The sequence below is a fragment of the Rhinatrema bivittatum genome, chromosome 8 (genome assembly GCF_901001135.1).
Source record: "Rhinatrema bivittatum chromosome 8, aRhiBiv1.1, whole genome shotgun sequence".
In the NCBI taxonomy this organism is placed as follows: Eukaryota; Metazoa; Chordata; class Amphibia; order Gymnophiona; family Rhinatrematidae; genus Rhinatrema; species Rhinatrema bivittatum.
In genome coordinates this window covers 217,258,228-217,274,538 of record NC_042622.1, presented here as the reverse complement: position 1 = coordinate 217,274,538, position 16,311 = coordinate 217,258,228, and the positions used below count along the sequence as shown (strand labels likewise).

At 45.9% G+C, this 16,311-nt stretch overlaps 1 protein-coding gene across 5 annotated transcripts in view; it reads left to right on the top strand.

The window, feature by feature from the left end:
• Positions 1 to 16,311, top strand: part of PCSK4 (proprotein convertase subtilisin/kexin type 4) — a 91,124-nt gene that overhangs the window by 50,172 nt on the left and 24,641 nt on the right. For 4 of the 5 annotated variants that reach the window (XM_029613320.1, XM_029613319.1, XM_029613318.1 and 1 more), the window contains exon 13: positions 796 to 920. In XM_029613320.1, the coding sequence (XP_029469180.1) occupies positions 796 to 920 (125 nt within the window). Of the gene's footprint in view, positions 1 to 795; positions 921 to 11,860; positions 11,920 to 16,311 lie in introns of all 5 variants that reach the window. The other variant, XM_029613322.1, reaches the window with a different exon arrangement.

Below are 16,311 nucleotides of genomic sequence, written 5' to 3'. Positions count from 1 at the left end.
GATTGTATTATTGTTTATAGCCTAGACTTTTTTTTCAGTGTTAGGCGATTCACAAATGTGAATTGTAAATGTGAAGGGAAATCTCCTAAGCACAGTGGATGTGGTAAGGAAGCTTGAAGAGGTTAGTAGTCAAGCCTGGACAGCTGAGAGATGCACTTAGCTAGAACAATGTAGGCAGAGACAACTAGGCAGAATGGGTGGACAAATTAGTCCTTATCTGCGGACCTCTACACGTTATCCTTCTCCAGTCCTTACTAGCTAAGGAGGAGTATTGAAGGGTCAGTCTGAGGAGCTGTACTGTCAGTTGGGAATCTTACTGTACACAAGGATGGGAACTGAATCGGGGTGAACAATAATAAAAACCCACCAGATGGCTGAAAAGCCAGAGGAGCCCTGGGAAAAATGGCAGTCATGATGCATGAGGTAGTGTGCACAGTTCAGTCACAAAGGAATGGCAATTCAGACCTCTTAGCATTACTATGCTAGTTTTGCATAACAATCCAGTCAGTGGTGACAGTATTCCATTATACGTTTTTTTTTTTGTTTTTTTAAAGACTCCATTATTTCTGCACTAGAAACAACCCAGTAATTCTACTGATAGATTAACATCTTGCTGCATCCCTGCCACAGACAGTAATCTATGATGACAAGCACTGTACAGCCCATGTTCCAGAACAAGCATTCAAAAGATTTCTCTGAGCATGGTGCTGACTATCACAAGCTAGATTGAAATTCATGGTGCTTGTCTTAGAGAAGACTGGGAACTGTAAATTTGTTTCCCTTTGCCTCCCCCAGGCCTTATGATACCAGCACAAAGGGCTACAGGGACTGGTCCTTCATGAGTACCCACTCCTGGGATGAGGATCCACAAGGTGTTTGGTCTCTGGAACTGCGTAACAAGGGTGATTACAACAATAATGGTGAGAAATGTCCCTTGCAGGGTATGTGGGAGGAAGGTGCGGTCTTGTAACCCCAGAGCTGTCCTATGGGAATGGTGTGGTTCAAACAGAGGGCTGATACACTCTCCTGTGCGCGCGATTCACTATTCAAGTTAGACCGGGTGGTAAAAACAGGCAAAAGGAGGCGCTAGGGACACTAGTTCGTCCCTAGCGGCAGCTGTCAATGGGTTTGACAGCAGACGCTCAATTTTGTCGGCATTGGTTGTCGAGCCCGCTGACAGCCAAGGGCTCGGAAACCGGACGCTGGCAAAATTGAGTGTCCGGTTTTTGACCCGACAGCCGCGGGCCGACTTCACATTTTTATTTTTTTTTTTTACTTTTGGAAACTTTCGGGACCTCTGGCTTAATATCGCCATGATATTAAGTCGGAGGGTGCACAGAAAAGCAGTTTTTACTGCTTTTCTGTGCACTTTCCCGGTACCCGAAGTACCGTAATTAGCGCCTACCTTTCGGATAGGCGCTAATTTCTGAAAGCAAAATGTGCAGCTTGGCTGCACATTTTGTTTTCTGAATCGCGCGGGAAATCCTAATAGGGCCATCAACATGCATTTGCATGTTGCAGGTGCTATTAGGTTCGGGGGGTTGGACGCGCGTTTTCGGCCCCTTACTGAATAAGGGGTAACACTAGTGTGACAAACGCGCGTCCAATAGAGGGTACTGTATCGGCCCGAGAGTGAGTTAAATATCACTTACTGCCAGCATGACTCTGTAATGGATTATCCGATTTTGAGAAACGTTTGTGGCCTGGCAGTCTGTACACATCACCAAAGTAATACTGAATGTGGTGAAATGGGAGAGAATTCTGGGGTTTTGATGGTCAGTATTGTCTGGTCAGATTGGGGTAAATTTTTCAGTAGGGCACCTCACTGATTCAGTATGCACAAATCCAGCCAATATTCATACACAAGGTACGTTGTGTTTGAATATTGGCTTATGTGGCTATAAGTATACGAATAAATGTACATGGTGTGAAGAGTGTATCTCTGTTTGGCTTATACATTTTTTTTTTTAAACTGTCATGTACACATGTGGTTTTCTTCCCAAACAAATTATGCCCCCTAGGAACACCATTTTGTTGTTGGTTAAAAGTTATGTGCATTGTGGAATTTTTTATTTACTCTTAGCCAGATTTAGCCAGATTCAGCAATTCTATCTATATAATGCCTCCTTTTACCTGTATAATTGCTATGCATTTAAAAATGTATCCTATTTCCTAGCATGTGGATAGATGGATTCAGGACCAGTAGGTTATGCACCTCTACCAGCAGATGGAGATGGTGCAAACTGACGTCACATTATATACACTCCTGCAGTGACATCAACCTGTTAGTATTCTCTGACTCCAACAGATGGTGGATGTTCATCTCCCTACTGGGGATTGCTTCATATTTTAGAAGGATAATTTAAAACAAAAGAAAAAGGCCCGTTCTCCTATGGTAATACCAAATGGTCCCTCCCCCAGTAGAGAAGTCCTGAGGTGATTTCCGTGGTCCCTCAGATGAGTGCCTTGGTCCGGTAGCTGGTTTTTCAGCCAATGTGGACTTAGCTGATTACTGAGCGCGGCGGTGACAGCAGATGCCCTCTCCTGCAGCCGGAGGCAGTCTCTGTACTCAGCCAGGAAGGGCTGAGCTCAGGTAAGCTTCCAAAAAAAAAAAGAAAACCCAGGAAGGGAGGGTTGTTCAAGGATTCTCCTTCTCCAGTCTCTGAGCTCGGTGCACCGTTCTGACATTTGTCCCACCTCGAGGGAAGTTCAGGAACAGGGGCAACCTGGCAGGTTGAGCGGCCTCTTTTGGCTAGGCCCCGCTCTGAGGCTTTTCCACTGCGTGCCATGTGGTAGGCCATGACAGTGATTTTTGTGTGCTTTTGCCTACGCGTTTGGCTGCCCTTTATAGGACGTCGGTTTGGCGGTGCATCTCGTGTGTGCCATGTTTTGGACACTTAGTTGAGAGTCGGCTGGGGCGTCCAGGTTAAGCGGCATGTGCCTTGGATGCGCACTAATCTTGTGTGCACAAGTTGTGCATATGTTTGTATGCGCTTAAATTGAGACACCTAGTTTTTTGGACTACATATAAAAAATATATATATATATTATGGTGCCTGTAGCAAAGAAGCCTAAGTGCATTGCCTTGTGTGCTGCCTGTCATATATTCGGGCATCTCAGCCTGGCATGCCCTCTAACTTGTGCCAGCGCTGTTTAGAAGCTCAGGAAGAACTATCTTCCTTTGATTTTACTAAGCCTGGTTCTTCCCAGCCTGAGGAGGTTATAGGTAAAGATGTCTCAGGAGAAACATCTGATTTTGGAATTCCCTTCCTTGACTGGTTCCTTAGCAGGGGATGGCAGCTCAGTGGGCTTGGCACAGTTGCCTCCTGGTTTTGGCATGGATCCTTATTCCTTTTCTTGGGTAGAATGTTTTTCAAGGATTGCAATCCTTTCTTCAGGTGCAGTTCTTAGCCCCATCCAATCCAGGTCAGTTCCTCAGGCAGTGGCCTCTCCCTCTTCTGGTACTATGTTTAAGTTCCAAAGTACTCCTCGAGCTGCAGGTATTCTGACTGGAATCCGGAGAGCACTGATGATGGGGAGAATCCTGACACTCTGGAGGATGGGGAAATTACTCCAGGATTAGAACTGTATAGGACTATGTTGCTGTTCTTTCATAGAGATGAATTGCCAGCCTTGACTTCCCAGATGTTGAAAATGCTGGGAGTTCTTGGAGCAGATTCCATGTCTGAGCCAAAGAGAAATCCCATTTTGGTGTCTTTGTGTTAAGCCTCTTGGTTTTTTTTTTTCCTGGTTCTGGAGGCCATTCAAGAATTGATTGATCTTGAATGGGATGCCCTGGAGGCAGATTTTAAAAGGGGTCGGACCTTGGAAGGCGTATAACCCCTGGATCCAGTGATGAGAGAGCGTCTGCGTTTTCCAAACGTGGATGCACTTGTCTGTGCCATCTCTAAACAGACAACTATCCCTGTGGAGGGAGGAGCGGTCTTGAAGGATGTGCATGTTAGGAGAATTGAGGCCATCCTTAAGCAAGCTTTTGAAGCAGTGGCAATGCCTTTGCAGACAGCTTCCTGTTGTTCCCTGGTAGCTTCTCTCTCAGGAGATTGATGACTCTGGAGTTCTTCCAAAGCAGTTATGGAACCCGCTGCCTTTTTAGCAGATGCAGGCTGCAGTTTGGTCCGCACCTCAGCCAGAGGAGTGGCTTCGGTAATAATGGCCAGATGCCAGTTACGGCTGAGGAAGTAGTCAGCCGATGTGACATCCAAAGCTAATCCTTAAGACATTGCCTTTTAAAGGCTTGCTCTTGCATGGGAGCGAGAAGCTGGCCAGTAAGTGGGGTGAGTCTCCGGTTCCTCGGTTGCTGAAGGATAAGAAGCAGTTACTGTGCCCCTTTTGGTATGAGGGGTTGTCTCAGAGGTTCCAAGCGTTTTCATCTCTACAGAGGGCCAACTTTCAAAGGACTCTGCCTTTTGGCAGGTCTCAGTTCTTTCGTCCCAGACAGCACAGGTGGGGAGGGGGCTCGGGTAGTGCAACCTCCTGACCCTCCCAAAGAAGGTTTGTCAACCCATCCCCGGAAACAGGAAAAAGGGGGACGCCTCTCTCTCTTTTATCAGAGATGGGTCGAGATCACACTGGATCAGTGGGTCCTAGAAGTGATATGAGAAAGGTAGGTGCTAGAATTTGTGTTCCTTGGGATGTGTTCATGGTGTCTCCCTGCCACTCCCCGCAGAAGAAGCAGGCGGTAGAGTGTATGCTGTCAAGGCTTCTCAGTCTTAGGGCTGTGGTTCCAGTACCCATGTCTCAAGAAAATACAGGTTGATATTACATTTATTTTGTTGTGTCCAAGAAGGAGGGCACCTTTAGTCTTATCCTGGATCTCAAAGGGATCAACTGTCATTTGCAGGTGACTCATTTTCATGTAGAAACATTGTGCTCCGTGATAATGGCTATGCAGTCGGGGAAATTCCTGCCTTCCTTGGATCTGTCCAAGGCTTACCTCCATATTACTATCCTAGTGGAGCACAAATGTTTTCTGCATGTTATCGCTTTTAGGCGCTGCCTTTTGGTTTAACCACTGCTCCTAGAACTTTTTCCAAGATTATAGTGGTGGTGATGGCAGTACTGAGAGAGGATGGGATACTAGTACACCCATATTTAGATGACTGGTTGATTCTGGCCAAATCTCTAGAAGAGAGCCATCTGGTGACCCACAAGGTGATCTCCCTGTTACAGGAGCTCAGTTGAGTGGTGAACCTAGCCAAGAGCAATCTTTAGCCATCTCAGTCGTCTTATCTGGGTCTGCGATTCAACATGATGCAGGGCAAAGTTGTTGTTTTTCTGCCAGTGGCTCATATTGAAATGTTGTCTCAGGTGACTCTCTTGGTGAGTACTATATGTCAGACAATGTGATCCTATCTGTAGGTAGTCTGGTTGATGGTGGCAAACCTGGAAGTGGTACTGTGGGTGAGGGTGCATATGCATCCCCTTTGGTGCTCCCTGCTGTTTTGTTGGAACCCGCAGTCTCAGGACTATTTGATTTGGCTCCATCTGCTGATGGAAGTCTGCTCTCACCTCCAGTGATGGTTACAAGTAGATCATCTGAGAAAGGGAGGGAGTTTCTCTGACATTGTCAGACTGGTTGGTACTCAAGAATGATGCAAGCCTCCAAGGTTATGGAGCTCACTGACAGGAACTAACTATGTAAGGGTGCTGGAATACAGAGGAGTCTCTCTGGAATATCAATTGGCTGGAAGCCTGGGTGGTCTGGCTGGAGTGTCTGACAACGTGACATGTGTAGCATACATCAATCGGCAGGGAGAAACCAAGAGCCAGCAGGTATCGCAAGAGAGAGATCAATTTACGGAATGGGCAAAAATGCATCTTCAGGTGATTTCAGAATCACACACTGTAGGAAAAGACAATGTAAGAGCAGACTTTCTCAGCAGGGAGAGTCTGGACCCAGGAGAATGAGTGTTGTCGGATGAGGCATTCCAGCTGTTAGTGGATCATTGGGGCCTTCTATTTATAGACCTTCTCGCAATGCAAAAGCCCCTGCAACTGAAGAATCGAGGAAAGATCAGAAGTCCTTGGTTATCGATGTTCTTGTGCAGGTCTGGCAGGAAGACAAGCTGCTGTATGCCTTTTCCCCCATGGCCCATGTTGGGCAGAATAGATCGAATGCCACAGGCGGATGGTGCACCTGGTGGCACCAGATTGGCTCAGAAGACCATGGTATGCAGATCTGCAAAGACTCCTGGTAGACGCCCCTCTTCATCTTCTGATGCACAGGAATCTGTTGTAAAAGGGTCCTGTCCTTCACGAAGATCAGACTTTTTTTTTTTTTTTTCTTACGGTATGACTCTTGAGAGGGCTTGCTTGTTGAAGCGTGGATATTCTTCTGCAGTGATTGCCACCTTGCTACGAGCTCAAATTCTCTACTTCCTTAGCCTATGTATAGGTTTGGCAAGTGTTTGAGGCTTGGTGTGAGGATCAAGGTGTTCTTCCTCATTCAGTTAAAATCCTGCTCATTTTGGAATTTTTGAAGGATAGGTTAAAAGGTTGGCCCTTAATTCCTTGAAAATACAGGTACCAGCTCTTGCCTGTTTCAGGGTCCAGGTGAATGGTGAATCCTTATTGTCTCATCCTGATGTGGCCAGTTTCGTGAGCGGAGTAAAATATATTCATCCTCCTTTGCGGTTACTAGTTCCTTTTGTGGAGTCTTAACCTGGTGTTGGATTTCTTGGCAGACCCTATGTTTTGACCGCTGCAGAGCCTTTCCTTGCGGTTATTGTCATTGAAAAGTGATTCTGGTGGCGATTTGTTTTGCGCGTCAAATTTCTGAGCTGCAGGCATGGTCTTGCTGCGTACTTTTCCTTCATTCTTGCCTAAAGTGCTCTTGGATTTTCACTTGAATCAGTCCATCTCCTTGCCGTCCTTTGATAAGGAAAGTGATGTGGAAGTATCACCTGTTGAATCCCTTGGATGTCTAGAGATATGCTGTGAAGTATCTGGAGGTTGCCTACGGTCCAGTCAACACTGCACGTGCAAAGGCTGCGACCTCTCGGGCCTGCACATCACACTTTTACCAAACATTACAGTCTGATGGATCATGTGCCAGAAGAGGCTGCATTTGGGGAAAGGTCTTTTGGGTTCCTGCCCAGTGTAGAGAGACTTGGGGACACCCCATTTGTCTGGACTGATCTGGGTATGAACAGGAAAGGAAAACTGGCTATTACCTGCTAATTTTCTTTCCTGGAATACCACAAATCAGTTCAGAAGCCTGTCCCATTGGTTTTTCGAAAGACCTTCCTGTCTTCTGGATGTTGCTTAAATGAAGACTTACAAAGACTGTACATAAGTTAAACAGTTAGGGTTGCAAATTGTAATGACATTTGTTTTAGGGGATTCCAACTTTGAGTCTCTGCTCACCCAGAATTTTGGGATTTTTTGGATTGGACATCTTGCCTTGGGTACAGCTCAGTACTGAGGGACTGCAGGTGGCACTCTTGATTATGTAGCTGCACCTGAAATGTTTTGATTCTCTACTTCCATCTTCTGGTAGGGAATCAAAACCCACTTGTCTGAACTGATCCATGGTATTCCAGGAATGAAAATTAGCAGGTAAGAACTAATTTACTTTTAGAAAGTGTCTGTGTTCTGGAGAGAAGGGAAGTCGGTGCCAGTTCTGCCTGCTGGTGTGGATTTTTTCACAGCGTGGTGACCACAGAGCAAAAGGAGAAAGCCCACTGAGGTTTCTGTGTAGCAGCCCTAGGGGATCATTGGGCGGACTCCCTTACACCTCGCCATTCCTAAAGGCTAGAGGTTGGAAATGAGTGCATGGGGGTTAAGGGGGGTGACTTGCTGGTATAGCACTTGCTCCCTTTAACAAATAAATCTTGATACTGTTAATGCAACTCCATCATTGCTTTCTGCTTGAATGGCAGTGAGAAAAGGGGAATTGGATTTAGACAGCAACCAACCTCGACTTTTATGGTTTGGGGAACAAATAAACATGGGGGTAACTAGCTGATGTGGTGCTTACTACCCTTAATCACTAAAGTTTGGGAGACCATTGACTGTTTACAGATGCTGGGAGCCATTGTTCCCATTCCTGCGGGAAGGTACTCCACTTATTTTGTGATCCCAAAGAAAGGAGGGATATTCCACCCAATCCTCGATCTGAAAAAGGTGAATGTGGCTCTCAAAGATCCTCACGTTCGGATGGAGATGCAATGTCCAGTGACTGCAGCCGTGCACAAGGGAGAGTTTTTAGCCTCTCTGGATTTGACTGAGGCTTATGTGCACGTCACAATCCAGCAGGATCATCAAAGGTTTTTGAGGTTCATGATTCTCGGGATGCATTTTCAATTTTGTGCCCTGCCCTTCGGTTTGGCAACAGCCACGAGAACCTTCACAAAATTGATGGTTGTGGTGGTGGCTGCTCTCAGGAAGGAGGTCATCTTAGTTCACCCGTATCTGGACGATTGGCTTATCCAGGCAAAGTCAGAGGATATTTGCAGGCAGACGATGGCAGTGGTTCTGCAGCGTTTACGGTCCCTGGGTTGGGTTGTAAATCTGTCAGTCAGTTAACCCCTTCTCAGGTATTGGAGATCCTGGGGTTTCATTTTGACACCAAGATCTGGAGAGATTTTCTCACCACGGATCAAATAGACAAGCTACAGAGGCAGGTTCGCATCTTGTTGGAGACTGTGGTTCCCAGGGTATGGAATTACTTGTAGGTTCTCAGATTCATGGCTTCCATGTTGGAACCTGTTTCATGGTCATTTGCTCATATGAGACCGCTGCAGAGCACATTGCTTTCCCGGTGGGATCCGTTATCAGAACAGTTTCATCTGCCATTGCTTCTTACAGAAGTAACCAGTTCAAGTCTCTTGTGGTGGCTTGGTCGGGATCACTTGAGTCGGGGTGTATCCTTGGAAGTTCCAAATTAGATGATGGTCACAACTGATGGTAGCCTGTCCGGTTGGGAAGCTGTGTCAGACCTAGATACTTCCTCTGGCGACCACCGGCTCTGCGCTAACTGATTCTATGAATCGCTTAGAGACGAGAGCAGTGCGTCTCGCATAGAGTGCCTTTCTTCCTCTCTTACAAGGACGGCCAGTGAGAATTTTATTGGACAATGTGACCAGTGGCTTACATCAACCAAAAGGGACTTACCAAGATTCGGTCAGTGGCTCAGGAGGCCCAGGAATTAATTCGTTGGGCAGAGCAAAATCTGGAGCTGTTGGTGGCCTCTCCCATAGTCGGGATAGACAGTGTTCAAGCAGACTTTCTCAGTCATCGTCAGCTGGATCCCAGGGAGTAGGAGGAGTTGGAGGAAGCGATGCGGCTTATCCTTGCTTATACTTGATGGCAACCCAAAGCAATGCCAAGGCTCTGTGCTTTTTCAGTTGCATCAGGAAACACGGAGTGGAAGAAGTTGACTCCTTAGTACTCCCATGGACGCGATGAGTTCTCCTGTATGTTTTTCCACCTTGGCCGCTGGTGGGCAAAATTTTGAGGCGGAGAGAGATTCATCCGGGAGAGGTGGGTGATTCTGGTGGCAGCAGAGTGGCCTTGGTGGCCCTAGTTTGCAAATTTCATCAATCTCGCGGTGGACGGGCCACTTTCTCGCTCATTTTCCCAACCTATTGTGTCAAGGTCCAATATTTTTAGATCAGGCGGCTCGCTTCCTTTTGAGAGGAAGCGTCTAAGGCCCAAAGGATATCCTGAGGATGTCATCTCCACTCTCTTGCATGCTAGGAAGACTTCGACATTTCTGGTCTGTGTAAGGGTGTGGAGTCTTTGAGGCATGGTGCCTAGAGCAGGGGGTCGATCCTACTCGAGCATTGGTTGCACACATTTTGACCTTCTTGCAACAAGGATTGATGAAGGGTTTGTTCTTTTTTTTTTTTTTTTTTTAAATATCTTTATTCTCAATTTTTCCAATTATCAACCAGAACAGGAAAGATATGTACTTTAAAATAAAATAATTTGGTTTGCAGATGTTACATACCCTGCATTTTGGGTAGTGAATCTGGCAGAGGACAACTTGTTCCGACCCAGTCGCTGGAGTATCCAAGTCCGCTTCAATAACAGCCTATACAAGGTGTTCTCATTGAGAACAGGGTGCTGAAGTTGAACTCGCAGATCCCCCGGTTATGGCAGTGTTTGATACCCAAAGACTGGGATTATTTGCGGGTCCTGGGGTTTGTGGCGTCTATGCTAAATCTTGTCCCTGGGGCATTCATGCATATAGTATCCCTTTAAGGGCACTTCAGTCCCAATGGAACCTTCCATTTTGAGGAGTTCCAATTACAGCTACCACTGCCAGGATAATCAAGGTCTAGGCTCCCCTGGGGGCTTTCTTGAGCCAGTTTGGAGCTGAGCCTAGAGTTGGAAATCCCAGCTTGTGTGGTAGTGACCACCAATGCCAGTCTGGAAGGCTGGGGGGGGGGGGAGCCTTTTGCCAAGTTCAAGCAGCAGGGTCGGCACAGGGAGGCGTCATCATTTGGAGATGAGGGCTGTTTTCTTTCTTCCACAGTTGCGCAATTGGACAATGCAACGACAATAGTTTTATATTAGCTGCAAGGGGGGACAAGAATCTCATGGTCTTTTGGCAGGCTTGGGTTGTCTTCCACTGGGCGGAGCAACTTCTGGTGTTGCTTTGTCACTGGAACGGACATCGCTTGACTTTCTAAGTAAACAGATACTGACCCCGGACAATAGGACCTGACCAGTTGAGACATTCTTCAGCTGGTCTTGATGGCATTGAAATGGAATACCAAAGTATCCCATTTGTCAGATGCAGACTGGTGTCCTGAAGGCATCCTATCTCGTCTGATCCTAGAAGCTAAGTAGGGTTTTACCTGGTTAGTACTTGGATGGGAGACATAAGGGAGGAACATCAGAAATTTCTTTGCAGTTTCAGGTGCTTCCATCTGGTGTCTGAGCAGACAGCCTTGATGCTTTTGTTCTGTGGTACATCTTCCTTCCTTGGCCATAATAATAAAAGGTGCTTAGGGGAGAGAGCTCCTTGTGACGCCGGATTGTTTGTGTTGCATATGGCTTGCGAAAGTGATAGTTTTTGTTATCAGATGCTTCTCAAAATCTTGGACATCTTCCTGAGTTGCTTCATCAAGGAACAACAAATCAGGAAATGCAGTGGGATTTAATGAGTCCCAAACAACATAAGAATAGTTGTAAAATTAACTTTTTATTGGCGGCAACTCCATTGCTTTGAAAAGGCACAGTTTTAGACAGGGTCCCCCGACACGGACCTATGTTTCACCAAACGCGGCTGCATCGGGAGGGACGTAGTCAAAGCGGAGTTCATAAGCTTGACAGCACTGCGCTTGTAAATATTATAATTTGCAAGGAGAGTCAAGGGAGACCCCTGTGGCTGCAGGGATCATGGCATGCTGGCATGCTCAGTGGGCTCAGTGTGCCAGTCAAAGGTTCTAGAAACTTTGACAGAGTTTTCCGTGATAGAGCTCCATCCAGTGACGTCACCCACATGTGAGAACTACATCCTGCTGTCCTGGGATAACACTGCTTTCCTCTGAGGGCAGGCCAATCCCCAACTTGCTCTAGGCTGCTGATGTTTAAATTTTGGTTAGTTTTTTCGGGGTGAACATTGCAGAGTGTGATTCCTGCTCTTCTTTGAAGACTGGTAAGTGGCTTATCTAGCCCCTTGGTTTAGTGAATGTTACTTCTTTTTGCTGAACTCTGTGTTCATGATGGGCTGGAAACATGAGTGGTTGATTGTTAATGATAATGTTCAAGTATAATCAGTTTGTCCAGAATCTGGCTTTTCCAGAGAATACTGGCTGACTGATGTCTGGGTGTGGGACTATATATATCCGTGATGTCAACTTTTTGCACCATCTCCATCTGCTTGCAGAGTGCATAACCCACTGTCGGGGATTGGCCTGCCCTCGTTAGAGAAAAGGAAATTATCAGGTAAGTAGTCATTTCTCCTTAACACTCATTCATTGAATTTTGACGTTATACTGTCGTCACAATCACTAATAATGTCTATTGAAGTCCTTTTTAGTGGAATGTCCTGTCTGTAAAATAGGACTACTCCCTCTCCTTTTTTATTTTGCCTTGCTTTATGTTCAAAGCTGAAGCCATCAGGACACATTTTCAGTAGGCTTAAACCTGCATCAGTCTACCAGCTTTGTTACAAATAATAAATCAAATCTTGAATCCGACAACATATGGAAATTTGATTTACATTTTAGGGAGCTGGTATTAATATATGCTGCTGAATAAATGTCTGTCTTACATGAAGGAATATTATGCAAAGAAGTAGGAATAACTGGAGGGACAGCTAGGAACAGAGGGCATAAAGGAAATTTACCTTGTGTGGTGCTATGACTGGCTATAGATGACAAATACCTTGAGCAGAAACTACATCATGAAATAAGTAAATCCCATCGAAGGGACAAGCAAAGGCAACAATTAGCAAAATACAAAGATGGTGCAGTTTTTCCTCTGGAAGCAAGGAATTAAAATGGGATTACAGACTTGTCCGAAGGGTAACTTGAAGTATGTTGCCCACCCTGGCCCCTTTGAGACCTGTTAGTTGGACTTTGACTTAGACTTACCTGATAATCCTTTCCTTTATTTCTGTTAAACCAGTCCAGAAACACACCAAATGTCAGGGATCTCTAAGCTGCATCTTTGTATTTTGCTAATTGGGATTAGGACTGTTAAATTTCCTAATATTCCCTCGATGATCTTCTGCCTCATCTTCACCAATCGCAGCACTATATGCACTTGCACTCTCTTTCCTGCTGAAAGTACCTGCTGTTGCTGCTGGGAGTCTGAGCCTGGTAGCTCCACCCACCCTCAACATGTCATCTGCAGGCCATCAGGCCACCAAAAGGGGCAGCCTGCAACTGGGCCCGCCAGCAAAGGGCCCTGTTGCCTTTGCTTGTCCCTTCGATGGGATTTACTTATTTCATGATGTAGATTCTGCTCAAGGTATTTGTCATCTACAGCCAGTCATTATAGCCTATTTCTTTATCAAAGAGTTTAGTGTAAGAAAAACAAGTTCACAAAAGTAAATCCTTTCTGGCCTCCGACTTTTCTGTGCACTTCCCCGGCGCCGGCAGAAATTAACGCCTACCTTTGCGTAGGCGCTAATTTCTTAAAGTAAAATGTTCAGTTTGGCTGCACATTTTACTCACTGTATCGCGCGGGAATACCTAATAGGGCCATCAACATGCATTTGCATGTTGCGGGCGCTATTAGGTTCGGGGGGTTGGACGCGCGTTTTCGACGCGCTATTACCCCTTACTGAATAAGGGGTAAAGCTAGCGTGTCAAACACGCGTCCAATCGCGGGTTAACAGTGCGCTCCACCGGAGCACACTGTACTGTATCGGCCTGAAAGAAAGCTAATTTACTGTGCCACATATGGTGTTAGTAGTGGGATCTCTGCGCTACAGAAAGTACAGCAAGAGGGTCCAGGCTTCAGAACAAAACTGAAGTTTGGGATTAAAAGAATGCAATAGCATAGTGCTCAAGCAAGAAAAAAGAAGGGGGAAAAAAAGAGAACTTTTTTTATTTTTCTGTGCTGAGGGAGTGGGCCCTAAAGCAAGGCATCGGCAGCAAGAGGCTGAAGCAGATGCAGTGCTGAGATATTTGTTACATAGAGAAGTGGTCTGGAACAGAAGCAGTGCTAGGGAAGTAGACAGAGCATAAAAAGTGAAGGACTATGAGCTCTAAAACTGTATGAATTTAAGGGGCCTGGCTGTAGGCACAGCCATAAGGTGTAAAGAAATAACAGGCCAAGGAGACTAGCTTTGCCAGAGAAGAGAGTAAGTTAAAGCTGAGCAAGCAGGGTTTTTTGCTTTTTTTCTATCAGGAAAAAAACAAAACAGTGGGGTGTGTATTTTAACAAGGTTTGAGCCCTGGAAAGAAAAGTTTTCTGCCAGAAGAGTCTGGAAAAAGGACTTGGCCCTCTAGAACCAAGGCAGTCTTGTCCCTGTGAGAATGGAAATGGAAGCTTTAATTCAAACTCCTGGAAAGACAGAGGCAACTGCAAGAGAGCATGGGGACGCTTCCAGATTTCCTGTGCTCATACCTGGAAAGAGGTAAAAGCAGAGCTTGCGCTCCTAGCTGCCAGCATGCCAGAGCTGGTTTGGAACCCCTGATATTAAAGGAGCTACAGCATCTCTGTAAGATCGCTGACTACAGGCGTATACCGTATAGGAATAGTAGAACTCAGGAGATGGAAGCCAGGTGAAGGTACCTATGGTAATCGTGGCTCAGGTGCAAGGAAAAGCCACCATGGGGCCTTGCAGGATGGATCTCATTGAACCCAGTGACTATTACAGACTGTCACAAATAGGATACGGAGAAGTCACACAAAGACCCGAGTTTTGCAGTTCAAAAACACGGACTTTGTTGAAATGGGCAAGTACTTGGAGGAAGAACTAGAAGGCTGGGGAGAACAAGAGAGATGTGGAACAGTGGGCCAAACTAAAAGGAGCAATTACCAAGGCAATTAATCTATGTGTAAGAAAAATAAAGAAAAGTAAGAGAAAAATGAAACCTATCTGGTTCTCAAAGGAGGTGGCTGATAAACGCTGTTCTTTTAGCTTTTATTTTAAGAAATATAAAGGATCCCAAAGGGAGGATCACAAGGAAGAATATCTGGTGGAACTGAGGGAGACAAAGAAAGTAATCAAGACAGCAAAAAGTCAAGCAGAAACAAGGATTGCCAAAGAGGTAAAGCGAGGTGACAAAACATTTTTCAGATACATCAGAGAAAGGAGAAAAGTCCAAAGTGGTATAGTGAAATTGAAAGGTGAAAAGGATCAATGTGTGGAGGGAGATGAAGAAATGGCAGCAATATTAAACGAATACTTCAGTTCGGTGTTCACTAAAGAGAGGACCCTGGAGAAGGACAGTCGCTAGTTAACAAGAAACTGGAGGGGAGGGGAGTAGATGAAACTCCGTTTACAGAAGAGAATGTATGGGAAGAGCTAGGAAAACTGTGAAAGTGAACAAAACCATGGGGCCTGATGAGGTTCATCCCAGGATACTGAGGGCGCTCAGAATTGCGTTGGCAGGTCCGCTGTGTGACCTGTTCAATAGATCCTAGAAACGGGAGTGGTGCCGAGTGATTGGAGAAGAGCGGTGGTGGTCCCGCTGTTGTGGAGTTACCTTTTGCGGAGCTTGGCTGGGGTTGGCGTTTTCGCCGGCTCTGCCAGTCGGTGCGTCGGTCAAGGGGTGTCGGCGAGATTTTTTTCTGTCTCGCGCGATTCCTTGCAGCTGACGTCTCAAGCATGAGCACGTTTGCGTGCTTGACGTCTGCTTGCATGCGCGCGCTTGGGGAAGAATTTACCGCGGCGCGTGCAGGTACTTGTGGGAGCTGTTTGGGATTCTTGCCAGGATGTGGGTGCCTCGCGAGCTGGGGCACGAGCTGGTGGCAGTATTCGGTAGTCGTCAGTCGGGACGTGAGTCTCATGGGTGCTGGGGCTCGTGGTGATTCTGTGCTGCAGCAAAAGGTACGTCACAAGTTTGTTTTCTTTAACTGTACTGAGAAGAGGCGTTCTGGTTGCCTTGGCAACCTAACAGCATCTTGTCAGTTTGTCTCTGCTCAAGTTTTTTCTTATTTCTGCGTGTTACCTTGAATTTATATATATTAACTTGTTAAGTATTACTACTTTTGCCTGAGGTTCCTGTTTCAAGATTAAGATTTCAGTATTGCTTTTTTAAAATAAATAATTCTTCAAGAAATTCCTCTGAACCCAGTTCCATTCATCGGCTCAAGGTCAGTTTTTGAAAGACTGTTAAAATATTAAAGATCCATTTTTGATTTATAAGATCATTAATCAAATAAGAGTCCATAAAATAAGCTCTTAACACCCACTTCACAAGAGTGGGAGCAGAGAGGAGGCTGGAAACTACAGGCCAGTTAGCCTCACCTCGGTGGTGGGGAAAAGTAATGGAAGTCGCTGCTGAAAGAAAGAATAGTGAACTATCTACAGTCAGAAGAATTGCTGGACCAGAGGCAGCATGGATTCACCAGGGAAAGGTCTTGTCAGACAAATCTGATTGACTTTTTTGATTGGGTGACTAGGGAATTGGGTTGAGGAAGAGTACTCTGTCATTTACTTGGATTTCAGCAACGCTTTTGATACGGTCCCGCACAGGAGGCTTGTGAGTGAAATGAGAAGCTTAGGAGTGAGTGCCAAGGTGGTGGCCTGGATCGCAAACTGGCTGACAGACTGAAGACAGTGTGTGATGGTAAATGGAACTTAACTCTGAAGAGAGAGCGGTGTTAAGTGGAGTGCCGCAACGATCGGTTTTGGGACCGGTCCTGCTCAATATCTTT